This window comes from Cetorhinus maximus, chromosome 10 (genome assembly GCF_964194155.1).
Source record: "Cetorhinus maximus chromosome 10, sCetMax3.hap1.1, whole genome shotgun sequence".
In the NCBI taxonomy this organism is placed as follows: domain Eukaryota; kingdom Metazoa; phylum Chordata; class Chondrichthyes; order Lamniformes; family Cetorhinidae; genus Cetorhinus; species Cetorhinus maximus.
In genome coordinates, this window is record NC_135888.1 from 125,134,914 (window position 1) to 125,151,126 (window position 16,213).

Here is a 16,213-nt window from a genome sequence, read left to right on the forward strand (position 1 = left end):
TGGGCATTTTGGAGTTTATGTACAGGCTTCCTTTATCTCTTGAGAGCATGCCCAATTTTTATCATCCCACCATTGGTGGCCATGTCTTCGGCTGCCCTGTCTCTAGGCTCTGGAATTCCCTCCCTAAACCTTTCCACCTCTCTTACTCTCTTAAGGCATTCCTTAATATTGTTACGACCACGTGAGGAGGGGTAAAATGACTCCTCTGTTCTGACTGCAACAGGGCTTTATTTGTAAATTCAGAGAGGCTGTGCTTTGGCAACACTGCAGGAGTACCACTATCTATGCTTTCGGAGTAGATCTTATGCAGATTTTAAACTCGGGTTTTCAGGTTGTAAAGAATTAGTCAGACAACAAAGAACAAGATAAGTTTATTGAATCTATTTCCTGAATTTAAAAAAACTTGTTAAATTGCAACCACCATTCATGCATCACATACACTCTCCTGGGCCACACACACACACACACACACACACTAGTACGGATGGCAGAATAAGAGGATAGGCTTCAGGAGCTTTTATAGTTCGTGAAAGAGATAAAACAAAGGAGTATCTGGTTAGCTGCTCTTTAGCTGCTCTCAATGCGATAATTCCATGTTGCAGCCATATTGTTCAATTGTCTTCCTGGGTGTAGTTGTATGGAGCAGATTTCCATGTTTTGTTCCCAAAAGATCTCGGTCTGCAGTGGATTTCTCTTCTCAGGATCGTTACTTTGCAAATCCGGGCACAATACTTTCGAGAGAGAGAGAGAGAGAGAGCAAACGGTTTTTTGTAGCCTGTTTCAGTACAGCATTCTGATCTCTGATCTCTCTTGCTTGGTAACGATCCCTGCTGGCTGTATATTCCAGAGGAATTTGGTTAATCCATGTCTGCTGCAGTAATTGCTTTTAGAAAAGGCATTTTGATATCTCATCTCAGAAAATTTCGAAAAGTTTCAGGTTAGTGTAAAGCCAACAGGAGATGGGGTCTTTCATGCTCCCCAGGGGATTAAGTGTCTGTTCTGTTTCATCCTACTTGGGGGCATGCTTGTATATTGTAGCCAAATGGCAGTTCTCCATTGTCTTAAGGGGATTTCAGTTTATTTTTAAAATCCAGCCAGCAAAAGAAAAATTAGAAATTGTAACTTTTTTCAAAAAGCACATCCTCGTAACACCTCCGCACCACATAGGATAAAATGAGATTCACTCTCGTTTCATTACAAGACTGGGAAAAACACAAATAATTTTAAAAAGCCCATACATATACATTCATCCACACTCTCACATATTCCCTTTTATTCTGTTGGTTCTGCTCTGTTGAGGTTCAGGTGGTTGTTATGCAGATTTTAAACTCTGGACACAGTACCCTCAAACACATTATTTTTCTTGCAACGTGGGTAATGTTTAAGTGATATGGTTGAAAGAGCAAACTCCAATGAATTAATCTCCCATTTTTGTTTCTGAATTTTTCCACAAAGGTCAAATGTAGCCATTTCGCACAAATATCTCAAAGTGTTTGAGAGCTAATAATAATCCTAAGGTTCCTTTCTTCACAGTGGAATAGCATTTCTGGTGTCTGTTCATTTTCTTGGAAAAATACCCAATTGGTTTCTCTATGCCTGATTCATCCCCCCTGGAGTCAGACAGCCCCTACCCAAGGTCATTTGCATCAATGGCTACTTTAAATGAAGCCTGGAGCTGCTAAGACCCGGTTTGCTTACTAGAACAGTTTTCAGCTTCTCAAAAGCTGTTTGGCATCTTTCTTTCCACGCTACCTTTGCTTTTATCTATAATAGGTCTGTTAGTGGAGCAGATATGATACTGAAGTTAGGGATGAAATTGTAGTAGACACCGCACATGGCTAGGGATCTTATTATTTCATGTTCTGTTTTGGGGATGGGAAAATTTGCGACTGTCTGTGCCTTCGCAACTCTGGACAGCACTTGCCCTCAACCCACCACATGTCCTAGGTAAGCTACCTCAGCCTTAACGAACTCGCTTGTTGCGAGATTCATGACTAGGTCAGCTGACTGTAACCTTTCGAAGAGGGCTCCCAATGGTTCTAGGTGGTTTTCCTAGGTGTCACTGTACACTATATGTCATCTAGGTACACTACACAGTTAGGTAGGCCCATCACTACCTGGTTTATCAGCCTTTGGAAGGTGGTTGGACACTCCTGAGTTCAATGGGCATGACCCGACACTTGTATAACCCACCTGGAATTACGAAGGCAGAGATCTCCTTCACTTGAGTATTCAAAGGCCAGGATCCCTTTAATAAATCTATATTAGTGATGTAGGCTGCGTTACTTACTCTGTCTATACAGCCTTCCAGGCAGGGGATCAGTCACAGAGTAATAGAGGTCTACAGCACAGAAAAAGGCCCTTCAGCCCATCGATCCTGTGCCAGTCAAACAATCCCATTTTCCAGCACTAGGCCCATAGCCTTGTATGCCATGGCATCGCAAGTGCACATCCAAATACTTCTTAAATGTTATGAGGGTTTTTGCCTCTCCCACCCTTTCAGTCAGTGAGTTCCAGATTCCCACCACCCTCTGGGTGAAAAAATTCTTCCTCAAATCCCCTCTAAGCCTCCTGCCCCCTTATCTTAAATCTATGCCCCCTGGTTATTGATCCCTCCACCAAGGGGAAAAGTTCCTTCCTGTCTACCCTAGCTATGCCCCTCTTAATTTTATACACCTCAATCATGTCCCCCCCTCAATCGTCTCTGCTGCACGGAAAATAACCCCAGTCTATCCAACCTCTCTTCATAACTAAAACTCTCCAGCCCAGGCAACATCCTGGTAAATCTCCTAAGGCAGGAGTCGGCTTTGGATGCTGCATTAATCTTTCAATAATCAATGCCTTATGCAGACATCCAGCTTAGGCACCAGCACAACTGGGGAACTCTAGCTGCTGTCACTGGGCTTGATTAGTTTGTGCTCCAGCATGTATTTTTTTTCATTACTCATTCATGGGATGTGGGTGTCGCTGGCTAGGCCAGCATTTATTGCCCTTGAGAAGGTGGTGGTGAGCTGCCTTCTTGAACTGCTGCAGTCCATTTGGTGTAGGTACACCCACCTGTTAGGGAGGGAGTTCCAGGATTTTGATCCAGCAACACTGAAGGAATAGTGAGAAATTTTCAAGACAGGATGTTGTGTGGCTTGGAGGGGAACTTACAGGTGGTGGTGTCCCTATGTGCCTGGTGCCCTTGTCCTTCTAGATAGTAGCAGTCATGGGTTTGTAAGGTGCTATCTAAGGAGGCTTGGTGAGTTGCTGCAGTGCATCTTAAAGATGGCACACACTGCTGCCACTGTACATCGATGGTGGAGGGAGCAAATGTTTGTGGATGGGATGCCGATCAAGCAGCTGCTTTGTCCTGGATGGTGTCGAGCTTCTTGAGTGTTGTGGGAGCTGCACTCATCCAGGCAAGCGGGGAGTATTCCATCACACTCCTGACTTGTGCCTTGTATTGGTGGACAGGTTTTGGGGAGTCAGGAGGTTAGGTTACTCGCTGCAGGAATCTTAGTCTCTAACCTGCTGTTCTAGACAAATTACTTATATGCTGGTCCAGTTCAGTTTCTGGTCAATGGTAACCCCCAGGATGTTTATACTGGGGGGCTCTGCAATGATAATGCCATGGAATGTCAAAGGGCGATAGTTAGATTCTCTCTTGTTGGAGATGGTCATTGCCTGGCACTTGCATGGCACAAATGTTTCTTGCCACTTGTGAGCTCAAGCCTGAATATTGTCCGGGCCTTGCTGCATTTGGACATGGACTGCTTCAGTATCTGAGGAGTCATGAATGGTGCTGAACATTGTGCAATCATCAGCGAACATCCCCACTATTGACTTTATGATGGAAGGAAGGTCATATATTTGATCTCCTGGATCTGGGTCAGTTTCTCTGGGCCTAGGTGGCATGGATTCTGTTTAATGGGAGGTATCTACTGCACATCCACATGGTTTAGAGATAAAGTAGTGCAACCTGGCTCACCTCTACAGATGCTGTTAAATGCGATGAGCTGCCTTGCCAGATCGCCTCTTTGTCCCGCATTTAAACGGGTGAACACGGTGTCGAATTTCTCTAAAAGTTCAGTGTTTGCTAACCGGATGGTAGGGGGTTCAATTTGGGCCTCGCCCAGGCCTCTCTCTAATTCGTCCTCACTGTCCCTTTCATCCTCCAGTTCTTTTGCTATCTGACAGACTGTTACCTGTTTGCCCCTTTCCTGGCTGTGGTACTGTTTTCTCATGTTGGTATGACATGGCCTCTGTTTTTTCCTATGGTCTGGGGTGTGGATTAAATAGTTTACTTTTCCAATTCTCTTTGCTCCCCTGTATGGTCCACTGAACCAGGCTTTCAGGCGTTCACCCTGCATCAGTAGGAGCACTAGCACATAGTCTCCTGGCAGAAAGGTTCAGGCCTTGGCATGTTTGTCTGCCTGCTTTATCATAGCTGTCTGGGAAGTTTTTAAGTGCTTCTGGTCTACGTCATAGGCTTTCTTGAGCCATTCACGAAACACAGGTATATAATCTAACATGGAGACCTCTCCCTACTGTTCTAAAAACTGCCCCCTGATTAGTTTCAGGGCACCCCCTCACTTGGTGTCCGTAAAATAATTCAAAAGGTATAATCGCGGTGGATTCATTGGGTCAGTCCCTGGTAGTGAACCAAAGAAAACCCAGTCTTTCGCCCCAGTCATGGGAATATCCGTGACAGTATACCCTGGTCATTGCTTTTAGGGTCTTGCGGTACCATTCCCAAGCTCCTTGTGATTGTGGGTGATATGCTGAAGACTTTAGCTGGATTACACTCATGACTTCCTGGGATATTTTGGACATGAAATTTGAGCCCTGATCCGACTGGATCTCAGTGGGCAGCCCACACTGAGTAAAGAATTGTGTTAATCCCTCCACCGCTGCCTTGGCAGAGATAGTTCTCAGGAGAATGGCCTCTGGGAATTGGGTAGCCACATCTATATCAGTAAGAATATACTTTTGTTTTCGGCAGGGGCCCCACACAATCCACGAGCACCTTGCTGAAGGTTTCTCCAAAGGTAGGCGTGAAAATCACAGGCGCAGGTTTAATTGCGGGCTGCGGTTTTCCCCACTACCTAACAGTTGTGCCAGGTTTTACAGAACTACACCACCTCTTTGTGGGGGTGAGGCCAGTAAAAATGCTGGCTTATGTGGGCTTGGGTTTTTCATGTCCAGCCGTCAGGATTTTGTGGGCTAGCCTCATTATTTCCCCTCAGTACCTTGGCAGCACCGCTATCCGGTGGATTAATTTCTGCTCCTCATCTACGGGTCTGTGGGGGGTCTCCACTTCCTCATCCGCACCTCATTTTTAAAACAATAGCACTCCCCAACTCCATCTGCTTCAGCTTTGGTTTGGACAGTCCATGTTAACTTCCCTAGCACTTGCTGAGGGAGGCTCAGCAAGTAAGCTGGCCAGTGGAAAGTGGACCCTGCTGTTGCAGACCAAGCTATCAGGCTTGCTGAGCCACAACTGAGGAAGACTTACTCATTACACCCTTGGAGTCCTCTAAACCCCTGATAAAGATAACCAGATGGCCGGGGCATCTTTCTGCAGTGCCGGTTTGGCCTCCCCTGACCTTTTGGCCATTGACCAGGTTGCTATACAGTCAGGAAAAATGGCAGGGACTTTCTCCTCCAGCTGCTCTGTCTCCCTGACCTCACTTGGCTTCCCTAAAACTATCGGGATGCCACCACCTTTGACCCCACCAGGCCATTGCCGAGGAGCAAGTCGACCCGGTCCACAGATAAACTTTGAACGACTCTCATGGCCACTGGTCCAGAACTAAGGCCACAGTCCAGGTGCACCCTGTATAAAGTTATGAGCATGTACTCTCCCTTGATATCCTTTACTAGCACTTTGGCCTATACTGCGCTCTCAGGGGGAAAGGTCATGCCTCTTCCCAGCAGTACAGATTGGCTGAACCCAGTATCCCTCACTATGACTATGGGCTTACTCACCTCTGGGAAAATGGGGACACCTTTCCTTCTGACACAAAATCCTTGTAAATTTCAGGGACCTTGTTATTCTCACCCAGACTCTCAGGGATGTGCTTACATGGACTTGCTGCTGTGGCCAGAACCCAAGCCTGGTCTGCTATGCTTTCTGCCTGTCTCCCTTTCTCTGCACAGGGCCTACATGCCCCAATAAATCCTACGAGCTTTCCCCATAACCTTCAGCAAGCGGCGCCAAGCTGTCTGGCCTTATGGCAATTGAACCACTCAGGCCTCCGAGGCTCACACCTTTACTCAGCACCATCCATTCTGGTCTCAGCTTGGGTCCCTGTGTTTCCAGCCACCTCTTCTCCCCCATGGGTGCTTGGTTTCCTATCACTTTCTCACCTCCTATCCTTTTCAGGTTGCTAGGGGTGTTTGGGGAAGAGGATGAGGATGGGATGAGGACTTGTGGACAAGCTCATAATTGTCAGCCAGAGTTACTGTCTGCCAGTCCGCTGACACTTTCTGTGCCTCTATGTGCGTTTTTATAGAGAGACGGAGTGAGTTTTTGAACTGTTCGAGGAGCATTATTTCTCGAAAGTTTTCATACGTGGCCTTGACCTTAAGCCCTCTTCTCCATCCACCAAACGCGAGCTGCCTAAGCCTTTGAAGTTCAATGTAAGTTTGGTCCTGCCATTTTCAGAGGGCAGGGAATTTCTGACAGTATGCCCCTGGCACCAGTTCGTACGCACTTAAAATATCATCCTTTGCCACCTCATAATCTGCCGCACTCTCATTAGGCAACAGGGCGACCTTCATGGACCTTGCCTGATAGCTTGGTCTGCAACAGCAGGGTCCAACATTCCACTGGCCAGCTTACTTGCTGAGCCTCCCTCTCAAAAGAGATGAAGAAGGCTTCTACCTCTTTTTCATCAAACTTAGGGATTAAATGGGCAAACTTGAATAGCTTGATGCTCGGATCTGAGCTAAGGGTGCCTTCAGTGGGCACAGGGGAACTGCCCCTATCCAGCTTGAGCATTCTCATCCCCCTTTGGAAAGCTTGCCCTCTCTCCCTCTCCCCTCTCTCTCCCTCTCTCCCTTACCCTCTCTCCCTCTCCCCTCTCTCTCCCTCTCTCCCTTACCCTCTCTCCCTCTCCCCTCTCTCTCCCTCTCTCCCTTTCTCCCTTACCCTCTCTCCCTCTCCCCTCTCTCTCCCTCTCCCCTCTCTTCCTCTCTCCCTTTCTCCCTTTCCCCTCTCTCTCTCTCCCCTCTCTCCCTCTCCTTCTCTCTCCCTCTTCTCACCCCTCTCTCCCTCTCTTCCTTTGGAATTGTAGCTCCAACCTCCCTTGTTCTAGCTGTAATTACACTAAACCTAGGGTGTTACAATTTCTCCAGGTTCTCAATCCAATTGTCTGGCCACGAGTTTTATCAGTTCAGGGTTCCTGGCTTTTGGGCAAAACTCTAATTCCAACTCCTTAGCCACACTTCTTAACTTCTTGAGGGACAGAATCTTTAAATTATCTGAAATAATTTCCATCTGTCCTAGAAAAACACTGGCTTCGAATGTGGACATTTTTATACTTCAGCATCGTAAACCCCAAGAAAACCTGTATAGCAGTTTACTTTCTAAAGTGCTTCTAGGGAACAATTTACTTTCCCCACTCCAATTCACTCATATGTCTATGGGATCTATCCTGGGTTAGCCCCCAAATTTCTGTTACTGCGTTACAGAACATGTGAGGAGGGGTAAAATGACACCCCCATTCGACCATTCCAGGTTTGACTGTAACATGGTTTGTTTTTGTGAATTTAGAGAGGATATGCTTTGCCAATAATGCAGGAGTCCCACTATCTACACTTACAGATTTTAAAGAATTAGTCAGATGGGGTTTCTTAGGCTAAACAAAGAACAAGATAAATCTATTGAAGCTAGACTAGGTAAATCGCAACCACCATTCATATGTCTCACACACTCCCTGGGCTCGCACACACACACCAGTACAGATGGCATAAAAAGAGGATAGTCAGGAATGTTTTTACAGTTCGTGAAAAAGCTAAAACAAAGGAGTATACAGTTAGCTGTTCTTTGGCTGGTCTCGATGTAGTGTTTCCAAGTTGCAGCTGTTTGTTTAGTTGTCTTCCTGGGTGTAGTTGTATGGAGCATATTTCCATATTTTACTGCCAAAATATCTCAATTTGCTGTAGATATCTCTTCTTAGAATGGCTTATTTGCAAATCCAGGCACAATACTTTTGAGAGAGAGAGAGAGAGAGCTAACAGCTTTATGCAGCCTGTTTCAATACAGAATTCTACTCTTGTTTGGTAACACAATCTGTTTAACAAAAACAGAAAATGCTGGGAAAACTCAGCAGGTCTAGCGGCATTTGTGGAGAGAGAAACAGAGTTAACGTTTCGACTCCGTTATGACCCTTCTTCCAGCATCTACAGTATTTTGCTTTTCTCTTAAAGTGCGCTGCTGGCTGTATATTCCAGAAGAATTCAGTTAATTTTTTTTTTGGACAGGTAATTGAATTTTCATGTCTCATCTCAGAAACTTGAAAAGTTTCAGGATCACGTAAAAGCCAACAGGAGACGGGAATCTTTCACGCTCCCCAGGGAACTGAGTGTCTGTCCTGTTGCATCCCACTTGGTGGAATGCAAGCTTGTATATTGTAGCTGACTGGTAATCCTCCATTGTCTTAAGAGGATTTCAGATTATTTTTAAAAATCCAGCCAGGAAAAGAAAAATCAGAAATAGTCCCTTTTTTTTTAAAAAAAGTGCATCCTCGTAACAACATCTACCTCTTTGACCAAGCTATTGGTCATCTGCCCTAACATCTCCACGTGCAGCTTAGTGTCATACTTTGTTTTATAATGCCCCTGTGAAGCGCCTTGGGACATTTCATTCTGTTAAAAAGACACCATATGAACACAAGCCATTATTGTTATTTCGATATATCATATTTCAGAGAATTTATAGGACAGAATTTGGATGGAAGTATCAGGTTTTCTTTTGGGCCCAAAGGTTGTTGGTTCAATTCCTACTCAAGGAACTTGAGCACATAATCTAGTTGCCACTTCAGTGCAGTACTGAGAGAGTGCTGCAGTGTCAGAGGTGCCTTTTTCAGACGCCTGTCCTCTCAGATGGATGTAAAAGCTGCCATGGCACTGTTCAAAAATAGTATAGGGAAATTGTCCCTCGTGTCCTGGCCAACATTTATCCCTTAACCAACATTACCAAAAACAGATTGAATGGGTGGGAAAAGGGTGCAGAGTCCAAGAACAAAGTGGGGGGGTGGGTGGGGGTGGGGATGGTGTGAACAATAACAAAGGATGCCTCAACTTTCCTTTTGGGGTCCATAGGAGCATACTTGCTCTTCCTGACCCCATAAAGGCTTTTTAAAAACCTGAATTGCATGGAGGGCCACTTCAAACTACCCACCAGCTGTCAGCCTGGCAGGAAAACCACAGCTGCTGCCCCCTCAGGCCTTCCTGAAAATACCATTGGGATCCTGTTGATGTAATAAGACCCTGAGGTGCATAAATTCATTTGCATCCCGTCTGCTGCAGGAGGTGCCTCATCCACCCTGCTGATCAATATCGGAAAGATGGGAAAGGATCAAGTTTCAAATTGGCAAGAAAGATGCCCATTTTTCATTGTCGCCCTTCTTGGTTTCTGCTGGGTGATAGGTGTTAAAATTGAATACGAAGCATTCATAATGGATTTGTTTGGTACAATGTAATAGTGAGTGAATTTTACTGAGTGGCTGGGATTGTGAATGACTACGGGGACAGTTTGCCAGTCATGGCAATATTAGGCTTGATCACAGTGTCCGTATCTGAAGTTGACTACCATGGGCTTGGCAGTTATCCTTGTCATGTTAGATGAAGCATGCTGCAGTTGTACGGTACATAGGGGCTGCAGTCCTTTGGCAACGCACCAAGAAACAGGTTCAAATTTCAAAGCATTTCACTTGACTTAACCATTGGAAATATCTATATTGGGGTCCATGGGAAAGACTCAGAAGATGGTGCTGAGTCTGATGGTTGATGTGTATTTTGGCTGTCACACTGCATTTTCTGGTAGTAAGGTTAGGCTTTTTGGCACCCTCCCTGCTAACGCCTCTTTGACACCTGCGCACTGCTGCTGAATTCTGCCCAGGCAGACAGGCAGAGGGATGGTGCATATTAAATCAGAAGACAGTGAGAGTGTGGCAAGTTAAAATGTATATAGGATAGTAGAACAGTAATTTCAAGGACAGATAACCATATCTGATTGTTGTTCATTGCTGAATCTTGCAGCCCATTTTGAATAATTCTGAATGAATTGCAGTCAGTATTCTGCTTATAACTTGCAAAGTAGATGGAATGAGTAAATAACTCATTTTTGATTTAAACAGAAAGAAACTCCATCAAAACAACACAAGGAATTTTCTCAAGAATTAGCAGCACTTCACGGAGATGGTGGTAAGATACTGCCAGTAATTTAACTTGGGGCTATATTGCTGTAATATGGAGGGATAGGTTTAAACTTAAGAGCACATAATTTAACTTGGGGCTATATTGCTTTAATATGGAGGGATAGGTTTAAACTTTAGAGCACATAATTTAACTTGGGTCTATGTTGCTGTAATATGGAGAGATAGGTTTAAACTTAAAAGCATAAGAAATAGGAGCAGGAGTAGGCCATTTGGCCCTTCGTGTCTGCTGTGCCATTCAACAAGATCATGGCTGATATTGTACCTCAACCTACCTTCCCAGACTATCCCCATCTCCTTTAATCCTTTAGTACCCAAAAATCTATCACCCTCTGTCTTGAATATAATAGATAGGCTGTGGCCTCCCTCTGATGATGAAAAAGCTTATGTTTTAATACTTATTGAAAAGGCACCACCGGGAATTTAAGTAGATTTGAGGTTAATTTGCTCAGATTCTTTCAAATTGTCTTTTGATAATAACCTTGTACTTTGTTCCATCTTCCAATTTCTGCTTAAAACTGATTCAATTGTGATATTTCCAAGAGATTGTGATGTTGTATATTGTAAATATTACTCACTGTAATGGAATCGGACCGGTCTGCATTGGATAGAACTGGCCTTCAATTGTTGCATTCCATTTGCTCATCCCAGTACGGTTGGATTGTGATTGAACTTTGATATATTATACTGTATTATATTTGCCCCCTTCCAAAGCTGTTGAATAATGTTACCTCCCACACTCATGGATGATACCAAGATGGTCGCCCTTCATCCTACATACTTTGTCCACGTGTTTCTCTTCGCATTCGCCCACAGTGCTGGATTACAGGCGTTTTCTCCGTAATTTTGGATTGTATGGCTGCAGGGCACTTGCATCACACAAATGCCAGGCAACGAACATCTCCAACAAGAGAATCTAACCGTCTCTCCTTGACGTTCAATGGTATTAGCATCACTGAATCAACTCACCATTAACATCCTGGGGATTACCATTGACCAGAACCTTAACTGGAGCAACCATATAAATACTGTGGCTACAAGAGCAGGTCACAGGCTAAGAATTGTGTGGTGAGTAATTTACCTCCTCACTCCCCAAAGCATGATAACTATCTACAAGACACAAATCAGGATTGTGATGGAATGCTCTCCACTTGCCTGGATGAGTGCAGCTCCAACAACATTCAAGAAGCTCAACACCATCCAGGATAAAGCGGCCCATTTGATTGGCATCCCATCCACCACCTTAAACATTCATTTGCTCCACCACCAGCACTCAGTGGCAGCAGTGTATACCATATAGAAGATGACTGCAGCAATTAACCAATGTTCCTTCGATAGCACCTTCCAAACCTGCGATCTCTGCCACCTAGAAGGACATGGGCAGAAAATGCATGGGAACACCATCACCTGCAAGTTCCCATTCAATTCATACACCAGCCTGACTTGGAAATACATTACTGTTCCTTCACTGTCACTGGGGCAAAAACCTGGAACTCCCTTCCTACCTCCCTTCCACATTTTGGGTGCACTTACACCAGATGGACTGCAGCAGTTCAAGGAAGCAAGCACACCACCACGTTCTCAAGGGCAATTAGAGATGGGCAACAATGCCAGCAATGCTCTCATCTCTTGAAAGAATAATAAAAAAAGAAGCACACGGTATTCCTTTTTCTAGTAACAGGGGCTCTGGCCATTCCACCTTATTGACTAAGAGCCTGGCCAACCATTGTTACAATACAGGCGCATGGAGTCCTCCTTGGGGCAGAATAGGAGACCAATGCAGGAGCTGTACAAAAATCATTTTGTGAAGATGGATTATCTGCACAAAATAACGTATAAAATGACAGCATAGGGAAAAGAGCATCAGATTTCTTCAAGGGAATAATTATTCACAGATAAACAAAGCAGGTGAGATTATTGGCAAATCACTCATTGACCTAGTTAAACTGAAATGTTCAACGGTTAAATGATTGCAGCAACAAGTAATTCTTACGTACAGAAGGTTAACATTGAACCTGCAGTCGCGCACATACAAAGGGAAATTTAATATTTCGTGTAACAGTGTAATTTGTTTATTTGTCTTCTTCCTACCACAGAGGACAGTTACATCTCACTATATCCACAGCATGTGTAAATTATGCTACTTTAATGCTTCCAGTTATTAACTCCCTAAGCGGTCATTTCAATAAAGTGGCAAAATGGCCATGGAACAACGTGCAGCGATCAGCTTAAATTTACTTTTAAATGTGCACTTGAATGAACATTAGGAAAAATCATGGCTGTTATGACATGACATGACTTGGCATGAGACCCATCACACGAGTGAATGTTAGGAGATTTGATGGCAAGTGGTAGCAAGTGGAATAAATGGATGGATGAAAGTTTGAACATTTGAAAGTGATACTGAAGGTAATCTTGACAGTTTTGATAGTAAGAGGAGAGTGAAGGGTAAGCAGGTTGGAATGGAAAATTTTCACCACACCACTCCCCCTGTTGGCCAAGAATGGCATTTGTGGTGCCAGTGGGGTAGGTCACTGTCTCCAAGATCTTAGATTCAGTAAGTGCACAGCAATAGAAACAAGTGAAGTGAGAAAATGTAGGAAGAGGTGTGTGGTAGCAGAGAAAAATAATCAACTCTGATGGAACAGCAAAGCTATATGGCTCTGTTTCTTTGTAAAAGTGCTTTAGTATTTGAGTAGTCTATACTATTGTGTGACAGGATGCAAGTTTTTATTTGGTCTTTGTGAACTAACTGTGTATATTCCATCTTCGGGCTCATGCCCTTGGTTTACTGCTGTTATACTAATTGTCAAGTAGATGCATTTGCACTATAATTACTCATAAACTCACCACCGAAAATGAAGTCTGTTATTAATTACCCTTTTCACAACATCATTAATTGTTGTTAATCAAGCACTCGGGCCCAGGAAGTGAACAATTAAAAGTGTCGGCCAAAATTTCACGAGAATGCTGTTGGTTGCACCACCAGGATCAAATGCAGGTTCCAAACCCATGGAGCCAGGGGATTCTACTGATGGCAGCCAATTAACAGGCTGCTGCTGGGACCACTGTCCTATTAAGGGTGGTGCCCTCTCTTTCAAAACTAGTGGTCCAATCAGAGGGTCATTGCTATTCCTGCCTTTAGTAACATTCCATGTAGGTGAAAACACATCAGGCTTCTCTCTCAATGCCCTCCATTTTACCACCCCTCCCACCTCCTAGCCGGTCTCCAAAGGACTGGTAAAATCCTGGCTGTGGAGGTTTATTGCTTCAAGTAGTGAATTATTGGAGAGTTCAAAAATTGCCATTAGTGCCGGTGTGACACCAGCTACGTAGACTGTATGTCCCAATGACTGACGGGTGTTATCAAATAGCACATCCCTTCAGCTGTTCGCATCAGGAAAAGTACTGATCATACTCAAACAGTCTGTACCTGAAAAGCTCAGAACATGTGATTCTGTGATTGGACAACATTTATTATACAATCTGGATTGTGCTAAGAATTATACTAACAGCCAATTTAAGATTATCATTCAGGTTCACAGTGTGGCTCACTTATGCATGCTAGAAGCTACTTATATTTACACATAGGGCACTGTCCTTTGCAAATAATACGAACATGTCTGCTATTGCACCTTTCTGAACTAAACAAAAGCTTGGGAGACAGCCATTCACTGGTTCATTCCCCATGGCAATGCCTTAACCATTCAGAGTCAACTTGGCTGGTTTGAATTTAAATAAAAGCTTGGCAGTTAACTGTTCCCTGGTGCATTCTCCATAGAAACATCTCTACCAATCAGCATCCACTTGCCAACCAATCAGCACCCCCTTCCCATGCAGCATAACTTGTTGCTCCCTTTGAGATTTGGGATTCTTGCATCTGTCCTTGTGAGTGCAAGATGAAAAGCTTTGACAGCATGTCTCTTTTTTCAGCAATGCTCAATATTCAATGTTAAGAAAGATATCAACACCGCGCCTATCATACTTTGAATTAAGTAAGTACAGGAATTATAGGTGTGAAATTGGCTGACGGCCAACTTTAAGTCAATCAACCCATGCCTGTACAGGAATTAACATTTAATAGAAAAATTACTCAGATCAACATGGCTAGCAAAAATCATAAATGCATTCAAAATGAGTGCAGATGGTGACCAGAGCAGCTTCCCACTCCCCCACCCCTCTTACTGCCTTAGATTAGCCAAACGGCAAAGCTTACAAATTCATTTATTGGTTTTGCGCCAGTGTTTTAAAGCATCAATCAATTAAATAGACTGATATCTCTGTCTCCTCACAAATCCGTGAACTGTGAGCACTAAAAGAAAGCGTAAAACTAATATATTGCTTGATGAAATGTTGGAACTTGGCAGCATTTGCATTTGGACTGACAGGTCATGTTAAGTGTGCCAGCAGGGAAAGGAAGTAGTCATTGAGAGCTTCCTCATGACAGCAGCTGGAAGGGAATGGTGCTTCCAAGATGTAGCATTCAAAACATATGCTCGCAGTTTGCTTTCAGTTGGGTTTAGCAGGTGTTTCTTATGATTTTTGCACCAATAAACTATATAAACAAGCAAAATTAAACTTAAGCTGACTGCATTCACAATTAGCATCTTAGACATTCTTCATTCTCACTTTCTGATTTGACTTGGTCACATTGATGAGAATATTCACAAGCAATAGTGTTACAACATTGCTGAAAAAACTGTTTACTAAATTGCCTTGATTAGTCACAAAGGAGAGACTGCAGTTTTCAATGTTAGTTCTCATTATCTCTTGGGTGCATAACAGATTATTCCTTTAATTATCAGTTTGCTTCAGCTTATTCTTTTTGTCATCTACTGTCCCAATTTTTTCTCCTTCTGCATTAGCCTAAGTAAAATTGTTTGCTGGGTCAAGAAAGCATAAGCCTAAGTTTTGACCCAATTCCTCCTTTGGTACCATGCCTTGAGAGGGTGTTGGTGACCACATGGACTTTCATTGGATTGGCCCATGATTATGCTTGGTTAGGCTACAGTGGTTTGCTGTTGCCTTCTGTAGTCTGGCTGACCAGGAAACTCTCTTACCACCTGCCATCAGGCATATTAGAAAGATTTACAGGCTAATAATGAACCTGTTTGGTCACATTATGAATGCATCTTCCATGGCCATCAAGTTTTGAAGTGGAACTTGAACCCAGAACTTCTGGCCTAGAGGTAGGGACACTACCACTGAACCACAAGCCATCCCTTAACTCAACTAAGGTTCTTATTTGAACCATGTGAATGCTTACCCTATTATAGAAGGCAAGCTTAAAATCTATAGCTCTGTATTAAATGCATGACCTGGCAATCTAGTTGGTTGGAATCCCGAAATTCCAGAAAAAGGTCAGTCAATAAAATAAAAGCACTGTAGGTCAAACTCTTTTTTAGCATAGTCTGTTAAAGCAAAGTATCAGTTTTAATGATTGCGCTTGTAACATACAGTTCCTTTATTGCCCCTGATACTCTTGCACAAGAGAATTTACTCGTTTTCTGAGTAATAGTTCACTTTTCTGCTTAAGTGCTGCTTCAAGTTCCTATTTCATGGCTGTATTCACTCATTTTGCCTTTCACAATTTTCTAGTGCTGAAGCTTCTTTCTATTTCCTTATTATTATTCTTCTGCTGCTTGATCCTTCACTCCTAAAGGCTTGTCTTCACTTCCTCAGCTTTCTGCTCTAGCCTCTCACTTCAACTCCACAGCTGTCAGAGTTAGGGCAGTATTCAATGCCCTCCCCCATGGTGACTTTGATGGCGGGGGCATTTAATTGAT

General features: G+C 43.7%; 1 protein-coding gene across 1 annotated transcript in view; it reads left to right on the plus strand.

Moving 5' to 3' along the window:
* The window catches only part of LOC144685989 (microtubule-associated tumor suppressor 1 homolog), a 53,200-nt gene that overhangs the window by 13,095 nt on the left and 23,892 nt on the right, over positions 1 to 16,213 (plus strand). The window contains exon 2 of the mRNA XM_078551086.1: positions 10,350 to 10,416. Coding sequence (XP_078407212.1) covers positions 10,350 to 10,416 — 67 coding nt within the window. The remainder of the gene's footprint in view (positions 1 to 10,349; positions 10,417 to 16,213) is intronic.